The sequence below is a fragment of the Arvicola amphibius genome, chromosome 3 (genome assembly GCF_903992535.2).
Source record: "Arvicola amphibius chromosome 3, mArvAmp1.2, whole genome shotgun sequence".
Classification (NCBI taxonomy): Eukaryota; Metazoa; Chordata; class Mammalia; order Rodentia; family Cricetidae; genus Arvicola; species Arvicola amphibius.
Window position 1 is genome coordinate 85,250,778 of NC_052049.1, and position 27,403 is coordinate 85,278,180.

At 42.3% G+C, this 27,403-nt stretch overlaps 1 protein-coding gene across 2 annotated transcripts in view; it reads right to left on the reverse strand.

Moving 5' to 3' along the window:
* Fat3 (FAT atypical cadherin 3) overlaps positions 1-27,403 on the reverse strand; it is a 459,106-nt gene that overhangs the window by 302,296 nt on the left and 129,407 nt on the right. For both annotated transcript variants that reach the window (XM_038323653.1, XM_038323652.1), the window contains exon 2: positions 24,727-25,041. In XM_038323653.1, coding sequence (XP_038179581.1) covers positions 24,727-25,041 — 315 coding nt within the window. The remainder of the gene's footprint in view (positions 1-24,726; positions 25,042-27,403) is intronic.

Here is a 27,403-nt window from a genome sequence, read left to right on the forward strand (position 1 = left end):
GGGGAAAGCCAGATGTGACAATAACATCTGCCCACTGAGGACTCCAGAGAAACAAAGGGGGCTCTGGGAACCCATGTAACACAGCAGCAACAGGACTAAACAGAACGTTTGGGTATTTCTGACCCAAACACTTGTGTCTCTTTACAGGGTGTGCTGAGCTTAGCGACCCTGAATTCTCCTTTTGTTTTTGTTTGTGTGTTTTGTTTTGTTTATCAAGATATGGTTTCTCTGTGTAACCTTGGCTGTCCTGGAATTCGCTACATAGACCAGGCTGGCCTTAAACTCATAGAGATTTGCTGCCTACCTCTGCCTCCCGAGTGCTAGAATTAAAGGTGGAGGCCACCACTGCCTGGCTAGAATTCTCCTTGATAAACTGAGGCCCCTCTAAGATTTCATCAGGAACAAATATTGCACAAATCAATGATCTAATCAGCACTGTCCCCTTTATTGCAGCCACCAAGGAAATTAACTGCCCATGCAGGGCAGAAAGTCTCCAAACCATGCGTCTTTCCAAGGGTCCGGAGCCCAGAAGACCTAGGAGATGTAGCTCCTCCATAGGCCCTACATATACCACCTAAGTCCAGGTTCTAAACGAAGTTCTGGTTCCTGAGATGCTGGGTTCCTCCGCTTAAGTGACAAGCTGCCCTGATTCTCTCTGATCCTGTCAGGTTCATTTGCCTGGTAGCAGGCCACACCTTCCCAACACATGAGGATGAGGGCTAGTCAACCATGGGTCTGCCGGAGAGAGAGAGCACAGTTGCAGAGGGGCCCTAAGGCAGAGAGACCACGGTCCTAGGATGAGGACGTGAGCGAGGTATGGGGTCTCTTCCATCCCATGATACTCCTTGCTCTCTCAAACTGGGTTTTCAGGTTTGAACATCTGCCACCATTAGCGCTGGAATTGGTCTTACCAACAGTTCCATAGGGGGATTCTACTATCTTTCCCCACTTTATCCTTGCAAAGATGCTATCTTCTCATCTCTTGGATCCCAGACCTCTGAGTGTTAGAGCCACCAGCATCCTGTGCTTAGCTGGCATGCAGATCACTTCTCTTTGAGGTGAGCTGATGCATAGAACTATCAGAAATTCATATGAACCTGACACCTTCCATCAGGTCTCACAGAGCAGCCACACAAGTGAGATGCTTAGGACATGATTTCCCACTGGGACTAAATGAAGGCAATCTTCTGAACCCAGTGGACTGGTCCACTGGGCCCCTCTTACTGGTTTCCAGCAAAGTTTTCAGAGGCAAGTAAATCCAGTCGTTGGCTGCTTTTCAGACAAAGCAAAGCAAAACAACATGATGTGGGCTCTGCTTGGCCACATCACACCCCCAAATGTCACCTGTGCCTGAGCAGGCATCGAACCATAAGATTTTGGGTTCAAGGACAGTGAGTATAAGATAAATCCACTCCCCCAAATGGAATCATGGGCAGAATTTATCTAGTTGAGTTTGAATAAACAGACTGGAGTCACTGGAGTGGTCAAAGGGGCAACTCCAAGCCTTGGGACTGTCCCTCTGAAGACACAAACACCTTGTCATCACGTAAACTAAAGGGGAAGCCTTTAGCCTCAGCCTTTCTTCTGCTTAGAGTGAGCTGGGTGAACAGCCAGCGAAGGGAGCCCTTCCTATTTTTGCTAGCAGAAAGAAAACAACACTTCTCCAAACACAAAATCATCAGCTCTGTTGAATAATAGGTTCAAACAACAAGAATACAGTTTGTATCCCCGTGCTGGAAACAGAAGCTCTCAGAGAAGGGCAGTGCTATTCATGCCTCCTCACACACGATGGTTTTGTTGCAAAAGCAAAAACCATGACCAGCTTATTTTGGTGAAGCCCTGAAAATACCAGCTCAGAATATGAGAGCAGCATTAATTACTGCTTCGACCTCGAGCCTTCCTTCCCTGTTGTCATTGTGGATTAATCTTAAGGGCACTGTTCTCCTGTTAAAATATGGAGTTAGAACTGCCTGTAATATGCAGGTTAAAGTGCTAGAGAATGTGAAGATGTCAGAAAACAAATCCCAGAGAGGAATGTAACACTGTTTTCCTTAGCTTACGATTACCATACAAATAGGCTCCTTCTGAATTTAAATTACAATGGAAAAAAAGTCCCTTACATTTGCTCAAAGCCCTGACAGAGATGGAGGGGCAGGGGCTCCCTGCTCGGCAGTTTCAGGGCAGGCATGGTCTGCGTTGCAGCACAGGCGGAAAAACGCCACCAGGCAGCATCCTCTCCCTTGGAACTGGGAGAGGATCATGTTGTAAAACATTACAGCAGACGGCGTTTCTTGAATTAAAAGCAGAAATCTGTTATCTCCAACCGCAGGGAAAAGTTATGATAAACAACGTACGGAGAAAAATTGAACAAGAGCATGTAGAGAGAAGTAGGAAGCAAATGACAGATTTGTTCCAGGAGGAAATGTTTAACATCAGAAATGCTTAGTTAGGATCTCACGTGATTGCTAGGGACAATAGAGCCAGAGGAGACTTGGTCTGCTGGTCCGGTGTGCAGCGTTGGACTGAGCAGGGGATGGAGCTGCCCAGGTGCTTGTCCAGGAGAAACCCAACATCCCAGGTTAGCAGTTTCTGGACAAAGGGCACATTCAGAGTCTATGGCTACTTACTTTTGAGGAGTACTATTAAGCCAATCTGTGTTAATTTATCTGTGTTTTAAAATCCATTCAACAAATAAATGTTAAATAACTGGGCAGTGACAGAGTTCTGCATAACTTTGCTGAGGCACCCCGGGGAAAGCCTGGCCTTTGGGTGTGACTTGTTCCTCAGGTTCAGAAATGCAGGCGCTGAGGCTCAGAGGTTGTTCCAGCATCCTTTTGATTGGCAGCTACAGCAAACTGGAAGTTCTTCATCTAGTGGGGGAATGGAGTTTATCGGTATCAGCATCCTTCAGTAGAGTGTGTTAGATTCTTTCCCCATTGTTTCCAACCTGGGAAGAAGCAACTTCAGGAGAGGAAGCTTATTTGGCTCATGAGCAACAGACTGAGCTGGCAGCAGCAGAGAAACCAAGGCTGCAGGAGCAGCTCCAGTCCTCAGTGTGAGAGGAGGCTGGCTGTCCACAGCCTGGTGGATCTGGGAGCAAAGAAAGGGGAATGATGGTGCTCACTAGGGATATGTGTCCCTTGATCCAGTCAAACCTGTCAGCCCAAATTAAACCGTCACCCAAACACATATTTTAAATCCTAGCAGGGGATTCTGTCCCAGACGGTTTTGTTGGGGCTTTGCAGTATGAGCTCTGACGCTGGAGTCACGAAGCCTAGATCTCGAGCACAGAAGTTGTCAGAGGACAACCTACAGAGTCTGTTCTCTCCTTTCCTACTTGGGCTCACGGTCAGCTCGATTACAGCGTCGTCAGCTACGGAACCGTCTCACTGAGCCACGTGCACAGAAGCCTTAGCTCACAGTTCCGTCTAGACATGGAACTTAGTGCACAGAGGAAGCAAAAGCTGTAGCGAGAAAGGAAGCGTTCTTCCATACAGATCAACAAAAACGAGATTAGTGTTTTGAGACACAGACCCCACATCATGGGGACTCGGGTGTCATACGTTCAGCACATAGGGCAATAGCTGAATTGGTTTTCATATATGATTGTTCATTAAGTAATTCATCTTTAATGTGAATTAAGCAGAATAATACAGTCACCTCACTAAAGAACAGAAAATTCTGGCTAGCTTATTTGTTCGTGACAGTCAGACTGGTAAGCATGACTCACTGTGTTCGCGTTTGCTCGTGGTGAGGTTGACAAACATCTGTTCGCGCTGACGGCGACGCCCACCGCTCTCATAGTGTGCTGCTATAATGGTCGGCCTCCGGTAAAAAATGACAGGCCTAAGCGGCAGCGTGGTTCTGACACTTAGCCAAGCTCCTCCTGCTTCTGAGGTAAGGATTCTTGCTAGAGAGCTCCCACAGCAGCACTGGGAAACATGGACAATGGAATTTCCTAAATCCATCACAGACAGAATACGTAAGGCCACTGCTGTGTAGCGTAAATTGCATCAGAGTTAGGATGTCTGCTAACAGAGGCCAGCTCCTGTATTTCTCCTACGTGTGAAAGTAAAGGCATTTCACAATACTTACTAACCTTTACCCCTATGTATTAGATCACCTTAAAATCAAAACTAGAAGCGGGATCATGCCACAGGGCAATGACACAGGAGAAATCCAAATGTCAAATCCGACACGCAACCAGGTGAAAGCCGTTGCTCGTACTAGCCAGTGTTAAAACTCAGCACTGATGTGTGTCACAAAGCACCTGAGAATAAACTGACTTAAAGGAAGACTATCAATCTCGTTTTTTTTTTTAAAAAATGTATTTATTTTTTATGTATATAGTGTTCTGCCTGGATGTATGCCTGCACTCCAGAAGGGCACCAGATCTAATTACAGACAGTTGTGAGCCACTATGAGGCTACTGGGACTTGAACTCAGAACCCCTGGAAGAGCAACCAGTGCTCTTAACCTCTGAGCCACCTCTCCAGCCTGAGACTACCAGTTTCTTAATCTTCCTTTCTGGACATGTATGAAAGCACCAGTACTGGGTGTATCCTGATGACCCATCAATAAAGAGGCTGCTTTCAATTCCTCAGAGGCTGGCGAATCCAGGGATGACGTTTTGAAAACACTTCAAAAGACCAGGCATGGTGGTGCACGCCTTTAATCCCAGCATGCAGGAGGAAGAGATAGGCAGATCTCTGAAGCCACCCTGGTTTACATAGAGAAACTATTTCAAAACAAACAAAAACATTCCAAGTGTTAAATGGAAATATAAGCAAAAGCAACTGGGAGAACTTCAGCCTCCATTAGATTTTAATAAGGCCAAGTGCCTACTTGCTACAAAGAAATGTAGAACCCCAGGTTTGATGGGAGCAATACAGAAAACCTGAAGCCTGAGTTTACCCATCCATTTACTCAACCTTGTCATGGGGTGCTCTGGGGGAAGCTCCATCCCAGCACCTGGCACCCACATACCCAAAGAATCTGGGATGATCAGGTGGAAGCACCACCTCTCTCTCTGCTCAGACCTTGCCCCCTCAGAAAGCCCACCAAGAGTTAGCCCCTCCCAGGGCTGCTCAAGTCCAAGCCTACTGGCTATTTAAGACCCCGCCCACAGATCTGCTGTGTGTGCCCTCCTGTTCTGTCCCTGGCCTTCCTGAGGGCCACCTGGGAGTGCTCTTCTTTGCATTACCCTGTTTATTAAATCTGGATTTATTACTTCGGTCTGATTTGCAGAGGAATCCAGCAACCAGGATCCATACTTTCAACGGAGTAACTGAAATGTGGGAAGTCTTACTCTTGTGGGCTACAACCAGTTCTTTATGTTACCAGTGATTACCACACATGCCTGGCAACTAGTTAATATACAGTAAATAATACTTAGGGTTGAACAAAGAAAGAATAAATGGTTAAATAAATACTGGATAAGAATAACGCTCCTGAGGGCTGACAAGATGGTCCAGAAGTTAAGAGTACTGGGTGCTTTTCCAGGGGACCCCGGTTGGAATCCCAGCATCCACATGGGAGATCACAACCGTTTGTAACTCTGGTTCCAGGGATGTTTTCTTCTCGCCTCCATGGTCACAGCATGTCCATGGTGAACAGATACCCACGCAAGCGAAACACTCATACCCAGAAAATTTATTGTAGAGCCACAGTGACATCCAAAGGAACCTGACTAAGCACAGTAAGCAGTCTCGATTTAGTAGCAAACCCGAGAAGGAGATAACCTGTATTTGTCACTTTTCCCCCCAAAACAACCTCCCAAGGCTTTTATTTGCCACTGTGTAGAACAGGTGAGTGAAGGAAGAGGGGATTGCTAAGCTATGTCTTCTACCCTGACTGTCTTTGGGCACTGTCTGCAGAGACCTGCGATGTGGATTCCACCTTTGGCAACTTTATTCCCTAGGACAAACATTGATCTGTATTTAACAAGTATTCAGACTTCTTCTTATGCCCTATAGGATGCATTTGCCACCTTCATTCCCCACCAATTGAAGGTGTGTAAACTATGGGGACATTGACACTGCCCATTTGATAATGACTCAATCTTTGCTCTCAATGGTTTCAACCTGAAACACCCTTTACATTGAGATGCAAGCTGGCTTGCATTTATGGGACTTTTGTTTGCTGACAAAATAGTTCTCTTCTGGCTGAGCAATGGTGGTGCACACTTTTAATTCCAGCCCTTGGGAGGCAGAGGCAGGTGGATCTCCATGAGCTCGAGGCCAGGCTCGTCTACAAGAGATAGAAACCCTGTCTCAACCCCCCCCCCAAAAGAATAGTTTGCTTCTGAACTTTGTTCCAATTTATGGTCCTGAAGGCATTTCTGACAATTCTGCATTTGTTTGCTTATCTATAAATAAAGAGGCCCTTAAAATAAAATAAAAATTGCATTTAAAAGAGGATAAAATTCTCTCCTCTTAAATAAGCATTTGTGTTGTGTTGTTTGTTTGGTTCTGAGTAGGCAGCACACACCAAGAAACAAGACTAGCTTTGAGCTCATAGAGATCTGCCTGACTCTGCCTTCAGGGTGCCAGCATTACTGGTCTTCACAGGTTCTCAGGCAAACAAGTCTGATCTCCAGATTGTTTGAGGCTCAGCATGATTCAAACTTCTGATCCTCCTGCCCTACCTTCCAAAATGTTGGGGTTACGGGCATTTACTCCATGGCGCCTGCTTTATGGGGTGCTGGGAATTAAATCCGGGACTATTTACATTCTAGGCATGCATTCTACTAAATAAGTTACCTCTCTGTTCTTAAGAATCTTATTTCTTTGTAGCTAACATATTTTTTCATCCTATAACTAGTCAAAGAAGTACTAATAATACAGTTGGCTTTGTTTCCTATCTACTTTCTTTAGTTACCATTCAGGAATTAGAAATAGTCATTAAAATAAAAGTAAAACCCACATTGGAGATTAACTTTGACCTTTCATGCATTTGGTAGAAGACTGAGCAGACATGGATAAACAGTTATCACAAGCTATATGAATAGCTTGGTGACAAGAATCTGGGCTATAAAGGTTCCCATTTAAGACAAGACTGTTCCAAGCAAGGGGTCTTCAGGATTTGAGAACAGTTAGAAGACAGATACAGAGATTATTGCAATTTAGTAAGTCTAAAAGGTCACTGAAATTTTTTAACCTATAAGATACAGAAAACAAGAATCTCAGTAGAAGAATCATCACCCCTTAAAATGATTTGGTTATGACAATTTTCTTTCCACGGACTCAAAGGAGGACTGTGTGCTTCCACCGGATGTCTCTACAAAGAGAAATTTTTTAACCTATAAGATACAGAAAACAAGAATCTCAGTAGAAGAATCATCACCCCTTAAAATGATTTGGTTATGACAATTTTCTTTCCACGGACTCAAAGGAGGACTGTGTGCTTCCACCGGATGTCTCTACAAAGACTGCATGCTGTCATCCTGGGGGAGAACGCTGGCTGGGGATTCCTGACCTAACCTTTGCAGGGCTTGGCTGCTAATATGGGATATTTACCTTTTGGGAGCGAGTTGTCTTCAAGGTCACCTTTCAAATCCTAGCCCGCTTAGTATTCTAAGTCTTACTTATATGATGTTAACACCCGCAAGAAAGAGCAGGTTAGTGGGCAAAGCCCTGAATGAGGAAGGCTGAGCACAGAAGAGTGTGCTAGCAAGCTGAGATCAAGGTAGGGCTCCAGGATTTACGCCTCCAGGTAGCCCAGGTTAAACACACAAACGAAAATGAGGTTTGCAGAATGGGTTACAATATCGCAGGGCCCAGAGCAAAAGGCAAATACAGTGCCTTTTACAGTTCAGGAAGTACATGGGGCTGGGGACAGGTTATGGGACCTCCCAAGAATGGGTCTTTGGTCACTGTAGCTTGTTTCAAGAGACTTCATGAGAAATTGAAGGGGAGTAGTCCAGGATAACTGTCCTTTTGTTTATGAAGACACACAACGGTTTTGGGTCCACCATCTGGAAAACTGTCTGTGCCTACACATCACTTGTCTAGCTTGAGAGAAGCAAGTCAGGATCACACTTCTAAGACAAATCTCAGAAACAAGCTCAAATTCACCCTGAAATCAGACTTTCTTTGTTTGATTGCTTTGGCTTTGCCTGGAGAACAGAATCTGAGAAGCCCTGGGTTTCCTTGTGCTCTTTCCTTGCAAATAATCTGAAGTCAATAAGCTCATTAAGTTAGAGAAGGGAAAAACACCAACTGATTTACATCATTAACTGGGTTCTCCAGCCCAGGGAAGGCTCAGCAGAGTTCCAAGGAAGCATCCCTGACATCTCTCCACATACACAGGCAAGAAATAAATCCACCAATGATTTTTAATTAAGGACAAAAGTGAGAATTCAGAGACTCTTGTTATCATGGGCTGCTTCACAGTAAAAGTAATTTCACTGGGCACCAAAAGTTCTTAAATACTAACTAAAACTGTAAGAAATATAACCACTGCTGGTTTCCTAATACACTGTTTTAATAAATGTCCCTATTTCCCGGACCGAAGCATCATTTCTTCAGAAGAAAGCATTTCTCACCATGGCAGAAAACAATTTAACTAAGTAAAAAATGGACTATTTAGGATGTACACAGCCAAAATGAAGCATGTCATTATAAAACAGCAGATTTTACAGAGATGGGAAATTTGCTTAAGTGGTGGGAGGGAAAACTGGATTCACACTGCTTCGACAAAGCATGCAATGCCAGCGTGTTTAAAGTGGTGCCCCGGAAAGGCTCCCCATTTTTTCCGTGTAATAACCTGTTTTGAACATGATGAATTTATGTTGTTTTTCCTCATTCATGTTCATGGAGATTTTCTGCCTAAAACCACTAATTAATGTCATAAGAATTTATCACTATTAGAAATGTAATGCTCACACAAAACCCTTAATATAAATTGCTGCATTCTAAACTGGGTGACAGGAGCAATAATATCAACTGCAAAATAATTCTGGGTGGCGAGATCTTAAAGGGGAAGTTTATTGTTTTATTCCTTCTTGCTGTCTGTCTTGTGCCTATCACAGTTCCTGGTGTGTAGTATGTACTCAGAAAACATGAACATATAGTAGGCATACAGGACTTTTGAGGCTTCTCATTGTACTGCTTGCAATCAATCTTCAAAACAAGATTCATTTTAAGCAAAATTTTTGAAGGGGAGGATTTTGAATTTATTTAATTCTAGTTATAAAAGTTAATATTTGTTAAATATTTCATTTGCAAAAATACCTAGAGACTTCATAAAATTGAGCAAATCATTGAATTTAGCTATAACTCATTTGCTCTCATAATTACACTGATGGGGAATTTGATCCATAAGGGAGTTAAGAAACTAGCCCATTTCCGTGTGGTTGGGGAACCACCCTTCATAGGTGGATTTCTCAGGACACAGCTGTGAGAAGTTAGGCAGTTTCCAGGCACATCTGTTCAACAGACCATAGATAAGCTGATTCAAGTAAACTAAAATCATTTTTATCAGAATGTTAGGAGAGTTTTCTTATGGAACATGGGATGACTAGTTTTATGTAAAAGACACAAGCTAGAGTTATCTGAAGGAAGGGAACCTCAACTGAGGAATACATAAGATCCAGATGTTAATGACCGATGGAGCAGTGCCCAGTCCATGGTGGGTGCTTTCACCCCTGGAGTGATGCGGGGTTCTGTAAGAAAGTAGGCTGAGTAAGCCACGGAGAGCAAGGCCCTAAGTCCTGTCCCTCTAGGGCCTCCATATCAGCTCGTGCCTCCAGATTCCTGCCCTGCTTGACTTCCTGGTCTTGATAACAAACTGTTCAATGGAAGCGTGAGTGAAATAAACCCTTTCCTCTCCAAGTTCCATTTGGTCATGGTGCTCCATCACAACAGTGAACCCTAACTGAGACAGAAAACTACGAATAAAACTTAGATCAGCACTTTTTATCTAAGACCCGTTAAAGAGATCTGAGCCTCTGTTGAAGCACACTGAAGATGATGTTATTCAGAACATGCAGAGTTTTACTGCGAAATGAGCAGTGATTCCAAGTGGTACAGATGGAGAGACTTGTCAAGAGAGTGTATACGCATAGACACTTCTTCCCTAGACCAGCACGTGTAAAGATACAGGCTTTTCCTCCTCTTTAACATCCCCCAGTAACAGGGAGGCGGCAGCCTCACTCACGGCATGGTTTCCACAGTAACAGACTGGTATGGCCCTTTCAACTACATAACAAGAACCCATTTTAAACTTGGAAGGTAAGCTGTGCATCAGTACCAATAGATTAATGATCACAGAAGCCTGCCGGAAAGACTTGCCATTGTGTTCTTCGGGACCAGCCTGCCAGGGCCAGTCCGTTCATCTGTCTATATGTCAACTGTACCAGCTCAGATTTGCAGCTACATTCCACTACAGCCAGATATTATTTCCGAATGCTAGTAACAAATTTCTGGAAGAAAGACCTTGGTACAAGGCTCTGCCTCAATCTAACTGCGACAAGTGAGAAAGGACTGGAGGTTAGTAGTCCAGGAACAAAGATGCTGCTGCAAGCTGCAGCTCGCAAGGAGGGGGCCCCTTTTCCAGGCGTTCCTTCCCACTGCATATGCAATACAAAATACAACTCTTATCTTCATCTCTTCTTTGGCTCATCAAATCCTGAGTCTATATTTCTCTCTCACCATATTCTCTCCTTCAATGTCACTGTCACTTGAGACGTACGACAACCATGGGTAAAGGTTATTAGACTTCAGTAGTACGTAGCTCTATCCCTAACATCGGCCCCCACCAGTGGCTTGTCGTGTTGGGTGCCAGTATGGGTAGATGGTAAGATAACAATGCCATTGCTCAGTGATGCCTGTCCAAGCCAGTCCAAGCAGACTATGAGAGGTTGCTACCATTGATTAACGATGTCTGCACGGGTAACAGAGAAGCAATCTAGGGTTAGGGTGTGTCAGGTTTGATCCTTGTTCCAACCCTCATTTACAAGTAACAATTCAGAGGCTGAGGCTGACACAACAGATATAAGCCTGCCTCTTGTTGTCAAACCAACTAAATGGCAGGGCCTGACCTGGAATTTTGAAAATCCCATTGCTCCTGTGAGTTTTCAATGCATCATATTGTTATATGATTAAAAACCAGACAATCTTGGATAGGCAGACAGGTTTCTGAGTCTGTGTCTTTGGTGTCTTTACTGTCCACTTGGCAGACACAACTCTAGTGATGACATTCACAGGCGCCAACATAGCGGCAATCTTAATCACTCGGTGAACTTAACGGACCTTGAGGAGAGTGTTGCATTCGGTCGCAGTTTGCAAACACAAACTGTCTAAGGCCTTAATCATGTACTGTGAACGCCAGTTAGCTGAGAGAAACTGCATGTGCAGATTTGTTTAATATGTAACATTTATTGAGAGTGTGCCATGTGCCAAGTGTTCCTTCTAGTACTTTACATACGTTAAACTATTGGATCTTAATCGCAAACCAATGTGCTATTAAGATCATTTGCAGTTTCTCAGAGGAAACTGAAGCCCAGAAAGGTTAAGTAATCTGTTCAACATCATACAGCCAAGTTCTGTGTTGGATAGTTTTAAATGTCAAGTTGCCATAACCTATAATCACCCAGGGAAATGGCCTAAAGTGAGAAATGGTTTAGATGAAATTGGCCTGCGGGGAATTTCTTTCCTTGGCAATTGATGCAGGAAGAGCCGGGGTTTTATGGACATCACCATCCCCTAGGCTAAGCACTGAGATGTGGAAGAGTAAAGAAAGCTAACAGGTATGCCAGCAAGCATCTTGGGAGCATTCATTTCTTAGTACTTTTAACTTTGCATATGGTGTGACTAGATGCTTCAGTCCCTGGCTTGACTTCCCTGAAACAATGGACCACCGCTTGAAATTGTCAGCCAAATAGACCCTCTTCTCCCCAAGCTGGTTTTTTTTATCATGATATTTTTATCACAGATGCAGAAAAGAAGCTACCAAAGTGACATGGCTGGATGCGAACGTGAGGACATTTGACCCAATTGTTTACCCTCTTGAACGCATTCTCTGGGGCATAGTTTGTGTTCAGGTTTATCATCATGCCTAACTGAATATGCAAAGTAAAGCTGATGTCATTTGTCTACAAATTAATATGACAACAGTAAGGGCTCACCACAGGGTGGTTTGAAATTTTATTATTGGCATTCCTCATGCTCTCCTAAATTAATCTACCTCGGTGTGAAGAAAATGTATAGATTTTTAAAACACTTGCATTCTTCCATAAAACTTTCAAGATGCTAAGAACAAAGTAACTCAAAAATGACAACCACAAGACCTGAAGAAAAAGTGGCATAGAGGCAAAAATAGCATTGGTGTTCTCTAGTCTACAAGGAAACTTCAACTCATGTCACGGTAACTGCCCATTCAGGGCTTATTTACAGGGGTATTTCCTGATAATGTGAGCCTGACAAATGGCAAATGAGTAAAAATAGATGAGATCTTGTTTTACAAAATACTAAAAGTCAATCAACAATGACTTCCATACAAGCTCCTAAGTGGAGGTAAAGAGACCTAAGAACAGGACAGCATCACCGACAGAGGAAGCTCCAGAAGTCCCCAAGTGGTTATGGTTTGTCACACCACACACATGTCCACACACATCTAGCTAAAAACTAGGGCAAAGGTACTGAAGTTCCTAACTTTCGATCCAGAAAGAAAAGACTACGTTGGGAACTGGCTGCTTCAAATTACACCTTGCATAATGTTCATGGGTCTAGCTACTGAGGGACTTGGGACCAGTGCCCTATGAGCCAGAACTTCTGTCTCTTCCCAGTGTTCTGGTGGATGCGAACTGAGGGATACTGGAACGCACTAGCATGCCTCAGCCTTAGCATGTGCAAACTCCATTAAAGCGCTGGTAGGAGGTCCCAGACCAGAAACCTTCCAGGACACTTTCACAATGGCAGCAGTGATTTTAACGGAAGGTGTCCCTCACAACAGAAGACTGCAATAAAAACCAGCACTGCAAATCACTGCTATGGATACAACACTCAGATACAAGAAATAAAAGAGAAATTTATGACCTTAGTCAATCTCCTTTTTAATCATAAATACATCTGTATCATCTGCTTTCTTTGTATGACTCCATCATCTTCCCAAATAATCTTCAGGAATTTTTCACAGCTCTTCAGTGCGGCTGAGCTTGAGTGGAGGGAGGCACAAGGAACAGGGCTCAAACTGGCCTCAGGGTTGACCAGCACACTGCATCTCAGGCTGTCTCTGCCCCCGCCATTAACATCCAGGGATGCAGTACCATCACGGCAGGCTTTAATTGTGTAGCTTCTGATTGTACACCTCCCTCCTTTCATCAAAGCTCCTATTTTTTTTGATGTCATTATGAATAAACAACACTTCAAAAATCCTTTCCCAAGTAATCCTATCTACTCAAACACCCAGAGCCACTTCTTGTAGGTGACACAAAACACTTACCATTGTCTAACTGACAGCCTGCTCTTTGGAGTTTGTATCTACTTGGGGGGTCAAAGAGCTCCCCTCTCTTGATGGTTGTGCTCTTTTTCCCTCAGCCTCAGTCTTTATGATCTAATGATGAGTTAGGACCAGGCTCAGCACCCAGGAACCCTCCCCCTGCAGTTCGCTGCAGTTCCTATGCATAGCATGGCACGCTTGCTGCAGACACCAGGAGTCCACAGAGGCTGAGCTGTGCACTAGCTACCAGAGGTGGGAAAAGGTGCAGTGCCCCTCCTTCACCTCCCACGACCGTAGGACTGAGGTCACATTGTGTGCCTACCCATCAGAAGGCTGACCTTAAGCAGCAACAGGATTTGGAGCTACAAAATGTTTCAAGCCTAAAACTCTCAAATAATCTCTTCATGCTGTTTTCTGAAGAGAGCTGCTCAAAACAGACTTGAACGAGAGCGTGGTCGCCAGCTAAATCCTCTTCAAATCCTAGGGAGCCGATGACTTTATAGCGTTTACTAGGCTGGGAGTTTTGCTATTGTGCGGTTTCCTTTCACTTCTAATAGAGTTGACATCAAGTGTTCACTGGGCCTTTAAAATACGAGGAAATTGGAATTAAAGAGGGACAAGAGGTAACTTTGGATTTCTTCCTTTTATATTTTTCTTTTCATTTTGAGTAAAGTATAATTGCATCATTTCCCCCTCCCCTTCCTCCATCGAACTGCTCCCACGTATTATTAGAAATAATACACACTTACATATGCTACATATGTGTTTTGCTGTTGTTTTTCTATGACTCTGACCTGTCATTTATCTCGAATGGACCCTTTGCAAGCAGCCATGAAGAATAGGTCCTGTGAAGGGCTCCACAGTACTTCAGTGCTTCTCAGAAAGGATATTTCTCTCCATAGGCAACAATTGATAATGTCTGGAGAGGTCTCCATTGCAGCAGCTGGAGAGTTGTGCACTAAGGATGACGTACAGGGCACGAAACTGCTAGATTCTTTAAAGTGCATGAGCGCTCAGATAGAACATTATTGGAGTTAACATGCTAAAAGGATTTGGGCTGAGAAATTCTAAGATTGTCTTCAGCAACACGTACCTTCATAGAGCTGGGCCCCAAAAGGTATAGCCAGTGCCTGTGACAAGAGGGAGCATATTTTCCTTTGGGGATGGCCACTCTAATTATCCCTCAGTATCCCAGAGGTGCCATGATCCCAGTTTGAATTGTGAGTTGGTCCAGAGGGGATCATCAAGCTTCCCCAGGGCATAAGAGCAGTGCAGAGACTTTCCTGTTGCTCTTGTTCATCTCGAGCACATTGGCATGGATGCAAAGGTCATCTCTGAATTTTAAATAGCCCATGATAAATCTGTATGAGCCCCATTCGTTCTCCTGAACTTGCTAGATTAAATGAATACAATTTAATATTCTATAGGACAAGGCCTCCCTTCATGGCTGAATGAAGGGGTAAAGGGTGATTTACATCCATACTCATTTGCCACATTATCTACTCTGTGCCTGGGTCTTAGGAATACCCTGTCCTTCTGGCTGCCATTCCCTATGAAGGCTGTGCAAGGCAGCAGCAATGAAGACCAGCACTGCTGTTTGCCCGGTGACCTCACCTTGCTTTTCATTTTCCCCTTGAAATCGCTGTAATTCTCCAGGCGATTTCCTTCAGATTTCCTAGAAGAGATGGTGTTCTAAGCAGATTACCCCCAAATGCAGCTCTGCATAAGCATGGGGTGTTCTAAGAAGATTACCCCCAAATAGAGCTCTGCATAAGCGTGGAGCTTAACTTACTTTGAAGAGCAAATTATTTTTTTTTAATACTGCTATCTTGTGAGGTAGTATTTCTATGACAATTAAGTATTCAAGCGATTTACTAAAATTGGATAATGATTGCTTGTTTATTAATGTAGGTCTAAGCTGCATTTTCCCAGTTCTGCTTTGCTCTATGTATAGGAAATAACACAAAGAAAGGGTGCGGATTTGGGTGTGGCGGGAGTGGAACATATCTGGGATGAGCTGTGGGAGGGGAAACCACGATCAGGATATATTGTGTGAAAACTATCTGTTTTCAATACAATTAAACTCATAGCTAAAAAAGGGTACCCAAATGTTATAGAACATCCATCATTTTTGAGACTCTTTGATATTTTACTCATAATGACAATGAAAGGGACATGATTTTCCTTTTTACTTAATTCATAAACCGGGAAAGAGAACAAAGGTGTGAGAACTGATTGGAAATGGCTGGAGAAGAAACTTGGAATTCACAGCTGACTCTCAAAACTACAGCCCCATGAGGTGAGAGACTGGGGTAATTTACAAAGCTGGCTGCCTCTTCCGCAGGGTTTCTCAGCCCTGGTGACCTCCCTTAGGTCAATGATGTCTAGAGACTGCACATTAAGCTACTCAGGGGAACTTCACCTCGGCTTGGAATTTGTCAGAAACACAAATTACCAGGCTTCTCCACAGGCTGCCTTAGCTAATAAGATCACCTGGTGATTACCAGGCTGATGCATGGCTTGGCTTCCTCAGTTAACTCTCTTATTAATGGTGAGAGTTACCTGTTATCTCTTACACTACATAACCAAAGGCAGGAAGCTATTATTTATAGCTGATTGAAAAAAAAAAAAAACTCAAGCCATCCAATATTTTGATATTGGCTATCCACATGTCTACATCCCAACGAACCAATAGACAGGTTGAACTTGAGGCCTTCCCATGGGAGACACAATTTTGAAGATTCCTCTTTCTCAAATGATTTGGGGATAATGTGTGTTGGTTTTTTTGTTTTTGTTTTTGTTTTTTTATGTGTGTGTGTGTGTGTGTGTGTGTGTGTGTGTGTGTACAGCTAGTATACTTGATAATAAAATATGTTTTGGTCAGATTGATCCCAAGATGCTCAGCCTAAACCACAACCATTCAAGTGCAGGCGAGACAACAGACCCAGGAGCAGAGAGAGGAAGGGTCAGAGATCAGAGGCAAACATAGCAACTGTGGACAGGAACTAAGATATTTCAAGTCATGATAATGATCCATAGAAAGAACTGGGTTAAACAAAGACCTGTTTCATAGACACATGCTATCAACACTTGGATGCTATGTCTGAACCTGTGTCTATCAGAGGGAAGAAATACAAAACCTCTGTCTTCTGTTTGTTTCCCTTCTAAGCAATCACTTAAGAGGCAGGCTTCTCAAAGAAAGATGTAACAGGAAATCTCAAGACGCTCTGAACCCTAAATACCATCAAACCCCCAAACAAAAGAAGTACAAATATCTGGAGACTATGATCTCACATAGCAGTTATAAATCTCTTACAATCCCCTCTATAATAATAGCATGCATCTTGGAGTAGCTGAAGTATATATGGACTGGCTTTGGAGGTTAATTGAACTAGTTTATATTCCCTGGGTGGTGATCATACCTCTGCCTCTGTAGACTAGACTATTCCTCTGTACATTCAGGGTTGCTAAGCTCCCCTATCCACCTTCTTGGTCTGATACTTGCTAACTTACTCCTTGGCAGAGTTCAGTAGTTCATACTTTATGCAAGTTTTCTTACACAGTTGAATTGCATGAAGTATGATAATCTTTCTTCTCATGAGACTAAATCTCCTTAGCTCAGAAGTCATCTTCTCTTATGTTCCTATCCACCAATACTAGGTCCAGGTCAACAGTAGTACCAAAAATACTCTTCACAAAACTGAATGGAAGGTCGCAGAGCTACACAGCAGACAGCGACCCAAAGTCCCTTCTAGAGTCACTCTTTTAAGACAGCGGGATCCAGATGCAGTCTGCTTGTAGTGTACAGTCCTTTGTCAGTGAGGAACACCGACTGATAGCAATAACATGTCTAATGCACAGTGAGAGCTCTACCAATTGCTAGCCTGCTGATGAAGAGTGAACACAATAGACAAAAATAAAGCAGGTGTTCTGAAGCTGTAGAGAAACGTCCAACCATTCCTCCCTGTTTCTGTTAGCTTGAGCACAGGTTGGTCAGCTTGCATCTCTCTGCAAGCCCTGGAAGGAAGAACACTTCCCCTTCACCTGAGTCTGAACATTGCACAGCCTCTTGCTCATCACATGTGAGCATCAAGGAGCTGCATTTGAGTGACCTCACCTGCTCTGTCTGGAACTAGTACAGGCCAAAGAAGACTTTCCAACTGGACAGCCTTTATTTTCTGCCTAACCTACAGAAAGAACTTGAAGGAAGTCCACAGCCCACTTATTTTTACATGGCTTCAAATCTAGTAGAGGAAAACTCAAATGGACCTTTTGGCTCAGCAGAGAAATCTCTCTGTACTTGGGGGTCAGTGATATCCATTATGTGCTATAGACTGGAGACCTAGAATATTGGCACAATTTACATTTACATTTAATTGTTTTAATCTTTATTTATCCTGTAGCACATTTCCAGAACAAAGCAAAACTCTTTAAATTTTATCTCTATCACAGAGAGAATAAAGTTTACTATAATAAGCAACATTTCAGTTTTAAAAATCTAAAACACAAATCTTTGCTTTGTCCTGGTTAGCTATATCTCCTGATTCATTGTTGAAAAACACTGTATCAAAGTTTTTGCCACTATTTAACACTAATGACTTTATAAAGACAGAAGAAATTCCAAAAATTAAAACTACTATCAGCGAGTCAATCAGATTCTCCCCACAAGAGCAATATCCTGAGCAAGGAACTCACAGGCTTCAGTGAGCTTGACCCCCAACACTACAAAAATGAAACAAAACGTAGCAATCATAGTGCAGTAAGCAAAATGCTTGCTGCATAAGCATGAGAGGACATAGGTTCAATCCCCAGCACACACATAAAAAGCTGAGCAGGATAGCATGGGCTTGTAATACCAGCCCTGGGGTGATGGAGACAGCTGTATGCCTGCGGCCCACTGGTAAACCAGTATAGTCTAATTGGCAAGCTTTGGGCTGTTGAAAGACTCTTCAAAAAGGAAAGAAATATAGAAAGGATGAGAAAGAGAGAGGGGGGGAAGGAAGGAAGGAAGAAAGACAGGAAGAAGAAAGAGTGAAAGAAAGAAACAAAAGAAAAAAGGAAGAAAGGAAGGAAGAGAAAGAAAGAAGGCAAAAGAAAGAAAAACAAAGAAAAGAAGCAAAAAAGAAAGAGAGAAAGAGAAAGAAACAAAACCAAGGTGAACAGTATCTGAAGAATAACACTTGAGTTTTGAGTTTAGTCTCAGACCTCCATATGTCTATGTACAAATATAATCTCCCACCCACACAACATATACACACCCAAAAAAACTTACACACCATCTCCACTCCAACATAAAGAAAAAGAGATTGGTACTAGTTACAGACATTTCTTATAGAGTTCTGCATTTCACTAGCATATTCTATATGCACTGTGACTGCCATGGTCCATGACTAATAACCTTGCTGTAAGCAAAGATGTATTCACTTTCCAGAAAGAAACCTAGGCTTAAAGACATTAATGCACATTCCTACCATTAACATAAAGCAGACAGGACATCATCATTTATCATCGGACTTTGCTGAGCTAGGTTGTGTGGTTACATCCTCCTGGGAGTCCCAAATTCCTCGTAGCAATCCTTACTCATTGTTCTAGCTTCATTTCTGTTGCTGTAAGAAACAACCTTACAAAAAGCAACTTAAGTAGAAGTTTATCACAGTTCATAGTTCCAGCTCGCAGTGGGAGGAGCTTGAGACTCTGGTCACATTATACCCACAGTCAAGAGCAGAAATGAAAACATGCATGCTCGCTTGCTTGCTTTTTCCCAGTTCAGTTTCTTCACTTTTACATGGTTCAGGATTGCTAGGGAATGGTATCACCCACAGTGGGCAAGGCATTTCTGTATCAATTAGCCTAATAAAGATAGTATCCCACAGATAGATCTACAGAGGGAATCAGTAACTTGTCCAAGGACAGAAAGCTGCTAACAACAGCACTGACTAATTTACTGTGTGTTCTCTGTGGTGGTCATAGGGTTTCACATTCATAAAGTCCAGGGCAAATATTTAAAGACAGGATTCTAAACATAAAGCAATTCTTCCCTGACCATCACTCTTGCCAACCCTATAGTCAATAAAACTCCTGTACGCCAGTGTTGGTTCTGTTGCTGGTCACAAGTGTCAACTGTTCTGTGACTTTCATAGTACTTCTCAACCTTCAAAAGCTGAAAACATATCTTAAGCTTATGATCTTATTTATAGGATTTTGATGTGGGATTTCCCTCTGTATGCTGTGATTACCATTGATAAATAAAGGAACTGCTTTGGGCCTATAGCAGAGCTATAGGGGAACAGAGCTAGGCAGGGAAAACTAAATGGAATGCTGGGAGAAAGGAGGCAGAGTTTGGAGAAACCATGGGGCCACTGCTAGAGAAAGACATGCTGAAACTTTTCTGGTAGGCCATGACCTCCTAGTGATGCACAGATTAATGGAGATGGGTTAAATTAACATGTGAGAGTTAGCCAATAAGAAGTTAGAGCTAATGGGCCAAGCAGTGATTTAATTAATGCAGTTTCTGTGTAATTATTTTGGGCCTAAGTGGCCGGGAACTAACTAGCAGCCTCCATATAACAAATTGACATGCCAATGTGGCCAACTAAATCCACTTAAAAACCTGAGAGAGCTTGAAAAGTAATTCTAGACACAAAAACACAGAGTTTAACACAGTTTCTTGTTGTTTGCTGGCAGTATGATACAGCTCCTTTAAGAGGGGTTTCCCTGACTCAGCAGTAGCAGAAAAAAAAGCTGCACTGTTTTAAAATACTGGCTTTCTGGGACATACTGCTAGTGTAACTTCTGGCTCTTTCAAGAGACCAAGCATTTAAATGGCCTTTGTGACAACTTGCTTAATAGCAACATAGACCGGCTATGTACCTAAAAATGGGACTGTGAGCATGGCTCTCAGAGGCAGCAAACAGCTCCACCATGCTGAACTGGGCAGAGCAAGCAGGCAGGGACCTATTTTCCCTAGTAATGTGGCCACTTAAGTTCATAAGAAGGGCTTAACATTTTAAGAAGTGCTCCTGGACAGTAAAAAATTACAGATATACAATAGGACAGATTCAGACATAAAAGACCTCTAAATGGGTCACAGTGTTGGATAAATGTACATAGGCTTGGGAGAGAGAAGAAAAGAGTATAGAGAGTTATAAAAAGAAGTAAATGGCTTTGAAAAAAATCAAAGTCTTTATAGAGACAGAGTACAGACAGTCATAGATTACAAGCAGTAAAGAAAAATAAGTCACAGAAAAATGGAAAATTCACAAAGAGTCTGGAATATATATATATATATATATATATATATATATATATATATTATACCTATATACTATATATAGTGTTTTCTTTAAAATTTTTGACTGCAGAGAAACATTTGATTCCAGGTATTGGTAAGCTAAAGCAACATATATAATTTAAAGGTATCTCGATTTCAAAATATGGATCTAAGGATATATTGCTTTGGAAGAAAGGTTCTTCTTTTGTTTCCATGGAGGATGAGAACCTATGGATTGCTTCTAGACTAATGTGGTTTGATGGACCAAGACTCTCTGAAATGTTGCCTTGAACCTCCCTCAAAAAATTACTTCACCCAATAAACAGCAGGAAGCAGTTTCGAGAAAACTATGCCCATATTCCATAATATTGTTTACAAATGTTTGTTTTCATTTAAAAGTTGATATGCTATAGAGATTTGCACTGGTATAGACCTTGGTTTATTGATGCAAATTTTAAGTCAACTTTGTTATATGTATATTTCTGTTCTTGGTTAAGATATTATTGTGTTTGTGCCACTCATTTAAAAATGTAATGTAATAGATATTTATCTATAATAGCCAAGCTTGTAACCATGTTAATTAGGTTTTCTAGATATAGAGAGATATATTTCAATTAGGTATTCTTCAAATCTTTCAATGACCTTCAGAATATGGCATTTAAAATGTTTTAAGAACTTAGGTCTTTTCATGGCAGTGAGACACATTTGCTCCTGGCAGCACCAATTACTTCAAGAGGATGATGGGCATCAAAGAGGCTCCTTATGGAGTTGGTTAGCCATTTGGGCAAGAAACTGCTCTTGCCTGGACTTATTGATGAACTGGGCATGCAGGACCCACAGAGAAATGACTGCTGAACTTGCTTAAAGGTAAGACAATCCTTTTGAATTCCTGCTTCATAAAAGAGTCTTCCTGGCATTCTGCAGGACACAGAAAAAAGTTACTGACAAACTGCCAATATAGGTGGAACTGTCTTTGAAATTTCCTGCTTCATGGAAAAGTTTGATGGATACTATGGGCCTGTAGGCTGAAGATTGGATGCCCCAATGGTACAGAAGAACTTTGGGTGACTGTCCAGGCAGCACTATGTCTCTGTCAATTCTAGAGTTTTGGAAGTTGCTTACAATGCATTTCCTGTTTACTTAGGTAATATTATATCCTTCTGGAGTCTTTGATGGAGCTGAAGAATTTATAGTTGTAGTTTTCGTTAGTTGTGATAAAAGATAAAGCAGATATAAGCATTGTAACTAATTATTGCTTGATACATGTTTTGTTATATGTAATTTTACTATGTTAAAGTTAAAACCTTCCTTTTCATTTAAACAGAAAAAGGGAGATAATGTGGGATTCCCCTCTGTATGCTGTGAATATCATTGGATAATAAAGGAACTGCTTTTTGCTTATAGCAGAGCTATAGGGGAACAGAGCTAGGCAAGGAAAACTAAACAGAATGCTGGGAGAAAGGAGGCAGAGTTTATAGAAGCTATGGAGCTGCTGCCATAAACAGACATGCTGAAACTTTGCTGGTAGGCTCTGACCTCCTGGTGATGCACTAGATTAATGGAGATGGGTTAAATTAATATGTAAGAGTTAGCCAATAAGAAGCTAGAGCTAATGGGTCAAGCAGTGATTTAATTAATACAGTTTTGTGTGATTATTTCAGGGCTAAGTGACCAGGAACTAACTCAAGGCCTCCATACAAGAGGATTTTTGAGATAAAAAGAAATGAGTGCAATAACCATAATAACTGAATAAACAAGATATATTATTTTCTTATATTATGTCTGAAAACCAAGGCATGCTGTGCATTTCCTTGGGAAAATTAGACAAGTTAGATGAAAATGTCATTCTGGGTACATTTTTTTAAAAAAAATCTCTGGCAAAGACAGAGAAATTATGAATACAATTAAGGTTCTTATTATGCAATGTAAGCCACATTATGATAATGTAAGGCTTTCTGAAAATTAATGAGCATAAAAGACAGTAAGCACAATGCACCCAACGTCTAGTCAAAGTTCTTCACACCAGATACACATTATCTGTGATGGCCATCCTGTATTTCAAGAATGTGTGTGTATGTAGTTGGGTACACGTGTGTGTGTGTGTGTGTGTGTGCGCGCTGTGTATGTGGATGCCAGAGGACAACCTTGAAGGTTATTCTCAGCCACACTGTCTATGTTATTTTTGAAACAAAGTCTCTCAATGGCCTGGAACTCATTAGGCTAGGATGGATGGCCAGGGAAGTCTAGGTCTGCCCAAAAGAAGTATTTTTTCAACTCTAAGTAAGGTCAGTAGCCACTGAACTTGTTCCTCTGTAGAGTCTTTTTTTTTTTTTTTGATTTTTCGAGACAGGGTTTCTCTGTGGTTTTGGAGCCTGTCCTGGAACTAGCTCTTGTAAACCAGGCTGGCCTCAGGCTCACAGAGATCCGCCTGCCTCTGCCTCCCGAGTGCTAGGATTAAAGGCGTGTGCCACCACCGCTCGGCGAGTCTTTTAACTCAAAAGCAGGGCGTCCGGTCCTCTGGTGACTGAAATGACAACAGGTCAAGCAGCAATCGCATAATGTTGAGTGTAAAGCATCAAGTGTCACAACTCATTTGTCACTGTTTTCCTTTGCTTTTCTCCCTCCTCTTTCCCTCTTCTTTCTCCTTGTTAAATCTATAAGGTTTTTGAATTCCCTTTTCTCCACATTTTATAGTCCTGTGTTACAGCGCAGAAGCGGAGCAGGAGGTCTTCTTGGTGCAATAAAAGGACTTAACCCTCAAGTGTATGGGGACGGTCTGTGCTTTGTGCTCTGCAGATGTGGGGCCAGGCTCCTTTAGCTGAGCTCTTGCCTTCTGGCACACATAAGCCTTAGCCAGACATTGCCAGCTGATACCACCTTTCCTTTACAATAAAACAGAGGTCAAGTCCTGACCAAATACTTGAAATATGCTGGAAAATTGATTGACTGACCCAGAAGTAGGGTTATAAAAACAAACAAACAAACAAACAAAAAACACCAACCTTCAAAGTTTGTGAACTAGAACTTGATATTTACAGAGGACATAATTTCCACTGAATCTTTCTCTTTTCACAAATAAGGTGAATAATTACCAATTCCATCAGGGCTCCTGAGGAAAGTCTATCCACACCAACAAGCATCAACCAAACCCAACGCTGACCAATGTTAACCCACGGGCCCAGAGCAATGTGAATTCAATTATTCTCAATATCAATTAATTAGAACCCCATCCATCACGTTCTCCCTGAGGGCTCGATGTCTTTGCTCAGATCTAACAGTGACATAGTACAGGAGAGCAGTAGCATGCTGGGGTTGACCCCACCACAAAGCCACGGTCCAGTGGGCATCCTGGTCAGGACACACTCAGTCAAAATCTGCATTGCCCTGATCAGTGTGCCTTTGCAAGATGCACTTAACAAATTCAGTTCTTATTATAATCTTTAGAAACCTTCTGAGAAAAGGGTCAGGTCAGAAATCAAATTTTGCTGATTTTTGTGCAAATATTCAGACACAAACATGGGAAATTCTCTGGAACACTGACACTTCATTGATAGAGAACGTAGGGATGAAAATCTCTGAGCTTAGATTTCAGTCTTTTAGGGGTTCTTTTACAACAAGCTGGAGTGAGGTCAAGCAAGGCAGAAGGACTTAGAACTAGAGACCTTACAATGCTTGCTCTCATAAAGAACCCAGCATAGGCCAACTGCCCTGCTCTCGAGGAGAGGAGGCAGCTGACCGTCTGAGTGGTCCTGGACCACATGTTGCAATGATCAGAGTGAACCTGCAGCTGGGTTTCTGTGTTGCTTCTGATTCTTACTGCATCAGTTCGCCTTGGTGTTAGGTGAGATTAAAACACTTCAAGTAGACAGAAAAAGCATCCACCTTGGCAAAAACTACTCCTAGAGAAGACGACTCTGTCTTCTGGACAACAAAATAGAAAAACCAGCATCAGCAAGGGCCTGACAACACATGTAGAATTGGACAGCCAATTTCAGTTCAGCCAAGCATGCCCTTACCTGTTTTGATATTGATGGCAAAAAAGTTCTGTGGGTTTCCACTTGTAATCCTATAGGTCAGTTTTTCATTGGAACCAGAGTCAGGATCTTCAGCTTGTATCTGAATGACAGACACATCCTTGGGAGAGTTCTCCATGACAACGGGATAATAGATGGGTTCCGAGGTCAGTGGGGCATTGTCATTCACATCTTCAACTTCTATGTAGACCTCAATGGTGGAATAGAGAGGGACCACGCCCCTGTCTGTGGCATACACCGTCAACCAGTACGACCCTGTTGTCTCTCGATCAAGAATGTCAGCAGCCGTGATGACTCCTAGGGAGAAAACACAGAGCACGTGACAGCTTAAGCAAAGGAAGACAGTTAAGTGAGTCACCCCGAATTCCTGAGGGCGGCACAAAAAAAATCTTGGTGTATTGAAGAAGAATAGCAAATGCATAATATAAGATTAAATCGAGATGTTACTCTTTACATAAGGAAACGACTTTCAGCGGAACTCAACTGTATATTTATTTATTAACTCGAATTACACTTACTTTGCATTTCCAAGACAGACATGTAAGATACATATGTGCTTGTATGTATGCACACATACCCCCTCCACATGCACATAGATTATATGAAGGAATGAGGGAATAAGAAGACAGTTGATCACACGCACAAACACACGCACACACACACACACATTACATACACACAAGAGACAAAATGGAAGAATGAGAAGACAGTGGGTCTCTCTTACTCTCTTTCTTACACACACGCACAAACCACACACACACACACACACACACACACACACACACACACACACCACATCCACACACAAAATGAAGGAGTGAGAAGAGAGTGAATTAAGAGACAAAATAAGTCTCATTTGCAAGCCAGTCTCTCTATTTGATGTGACGCTGAATTGATTTCATACAAAACAAACACTCTTCTCGGGTAAATTATTTTATCTACTCATTTACAGGAATCAAGTAGACCCTTCAAATATTTTCTTGTCTGTCAGATTGGAAAATGTTTTACCTGCAAAGATAGAAGCCTGCACCATCCTGTTTTCCCGAAGAATCAAATGTCACAGCTATTCTGCAACAGTCAGGGAAGAAGCCATATCAATATACTGTCTAAATGAGCTTCATCTCCCTCAAGGACTCTACTGAGGGCCTTGAATAAATTCTGAACCACTCCGAGAGAGAGGCTCATGGGCAATCATTTTAAATTAGGTGGAAAAAAGTCGCCTAAACTACTTTCTCATGGCTTTCTTATTTCATAGTTGAAACAAAAGCCAAACAGAAAATCCAGTAACAGGAAGAGATGCCTAAAAGACAATACTGAGCTTTCTTACGCCACATCGCAGCCATCACCCCAGTAGCCAAGCCACAGAAAGTTATTACAGGGATAGGGCCTGAGCACAGTCACTACTAGGAAAAACCAGATGCCTGCTTAGGACATCTCAAAATTAGTTAGGATGCTCTTACAAGGAATAGGGTTCACTAAACCCTCAAGCTACAGAAAGTCCCTGGAAAAAGCCTCAGGAGCCGGTTCCCCAGGATCCCTCTCAGCTCCGTCATTCTTCCTGACATTTTGTCTCCTTTGGCATACAATTTGACCTGCAGAGCTTGTGAAAACAACTCTCAGGTATTGCCACTGGAAAGGGAGAGAGAATCTGTACAGACCCAGAATGGCATCGCCAACGATGAGTGCCCCACAGTACAGGTGAAATATTCAAAAGAGATGAGGCAGCTGATGTTGCAGCCTCAGCACCAAAGTTATTCACCACAAAGAATTTGGCACAGTGATGTGCCAGAAACAGCACTCACCATACGCATAATGTGAGATTAAACTGTGATGCCGCTCTTTACGTAAGGACATGTTTTTGATAATAAACCCATGCTAAGAAAAAAACGCTTTTAACTCTATATTTTTCTATTCTTCTTTAAAACAATTTACTTTTTTCTTATTTTTATTTCATATGCACTCGTCTTTTGCCTGCATGTATGTCCACATGAGAGCATCAGATCCCCTGGAACTGGAGTTCCAGACAGAGATGAACTGCCATTTTGGTGCTAGAAATTGAGCCCAGGTTCTCCAGAAGAGCAGCCAGTGCTCTCAACCACTGATCCATCTCCCCAGCCCTGAAAATAATTTCTTAAGAGTTAAATTTATGAGGCAAAAGAATGTTTTGTGTGTTGTATGTGTCTGTGTGCTTTTTTATTCACTGTGGATGTAGGCACTTGCACACATGTGATGTATACATGTGGAGACCAGATATCCACCTTGGGTTTCTTCCAAAATTGCTAGCCACCTTTTTAATTCCTTCCTTCTTCCTCCCTCCCTCTTTCCTTCCCTCCCTCCCTCTTTTCTTTCTTGCTTTCTTTTCTTGTTTTTGACAGAATCTTTCATTGGTCTGGGATTTCTGGTTAGTTTAGGCAAGCTGCAAACCAGCCTGTCTGTTTTCCACCAGTGCATGCATTATAGGCACGTATTTTTATACCCAGCACTCACACATGTTAGGGAAGAAAGGAAAGCAGTTCACCAAAGTCATCTCCCTATTCCTGCACACCATTGCTGAGTGTGCTTGATCTGTTAACTCCCAGAATGTGTGTATCAGGAGCGGGTGTGCTTGGGACACTGCTACCAGAAATCTTCGTCTTTATATAGTGAGGAATATTTATTA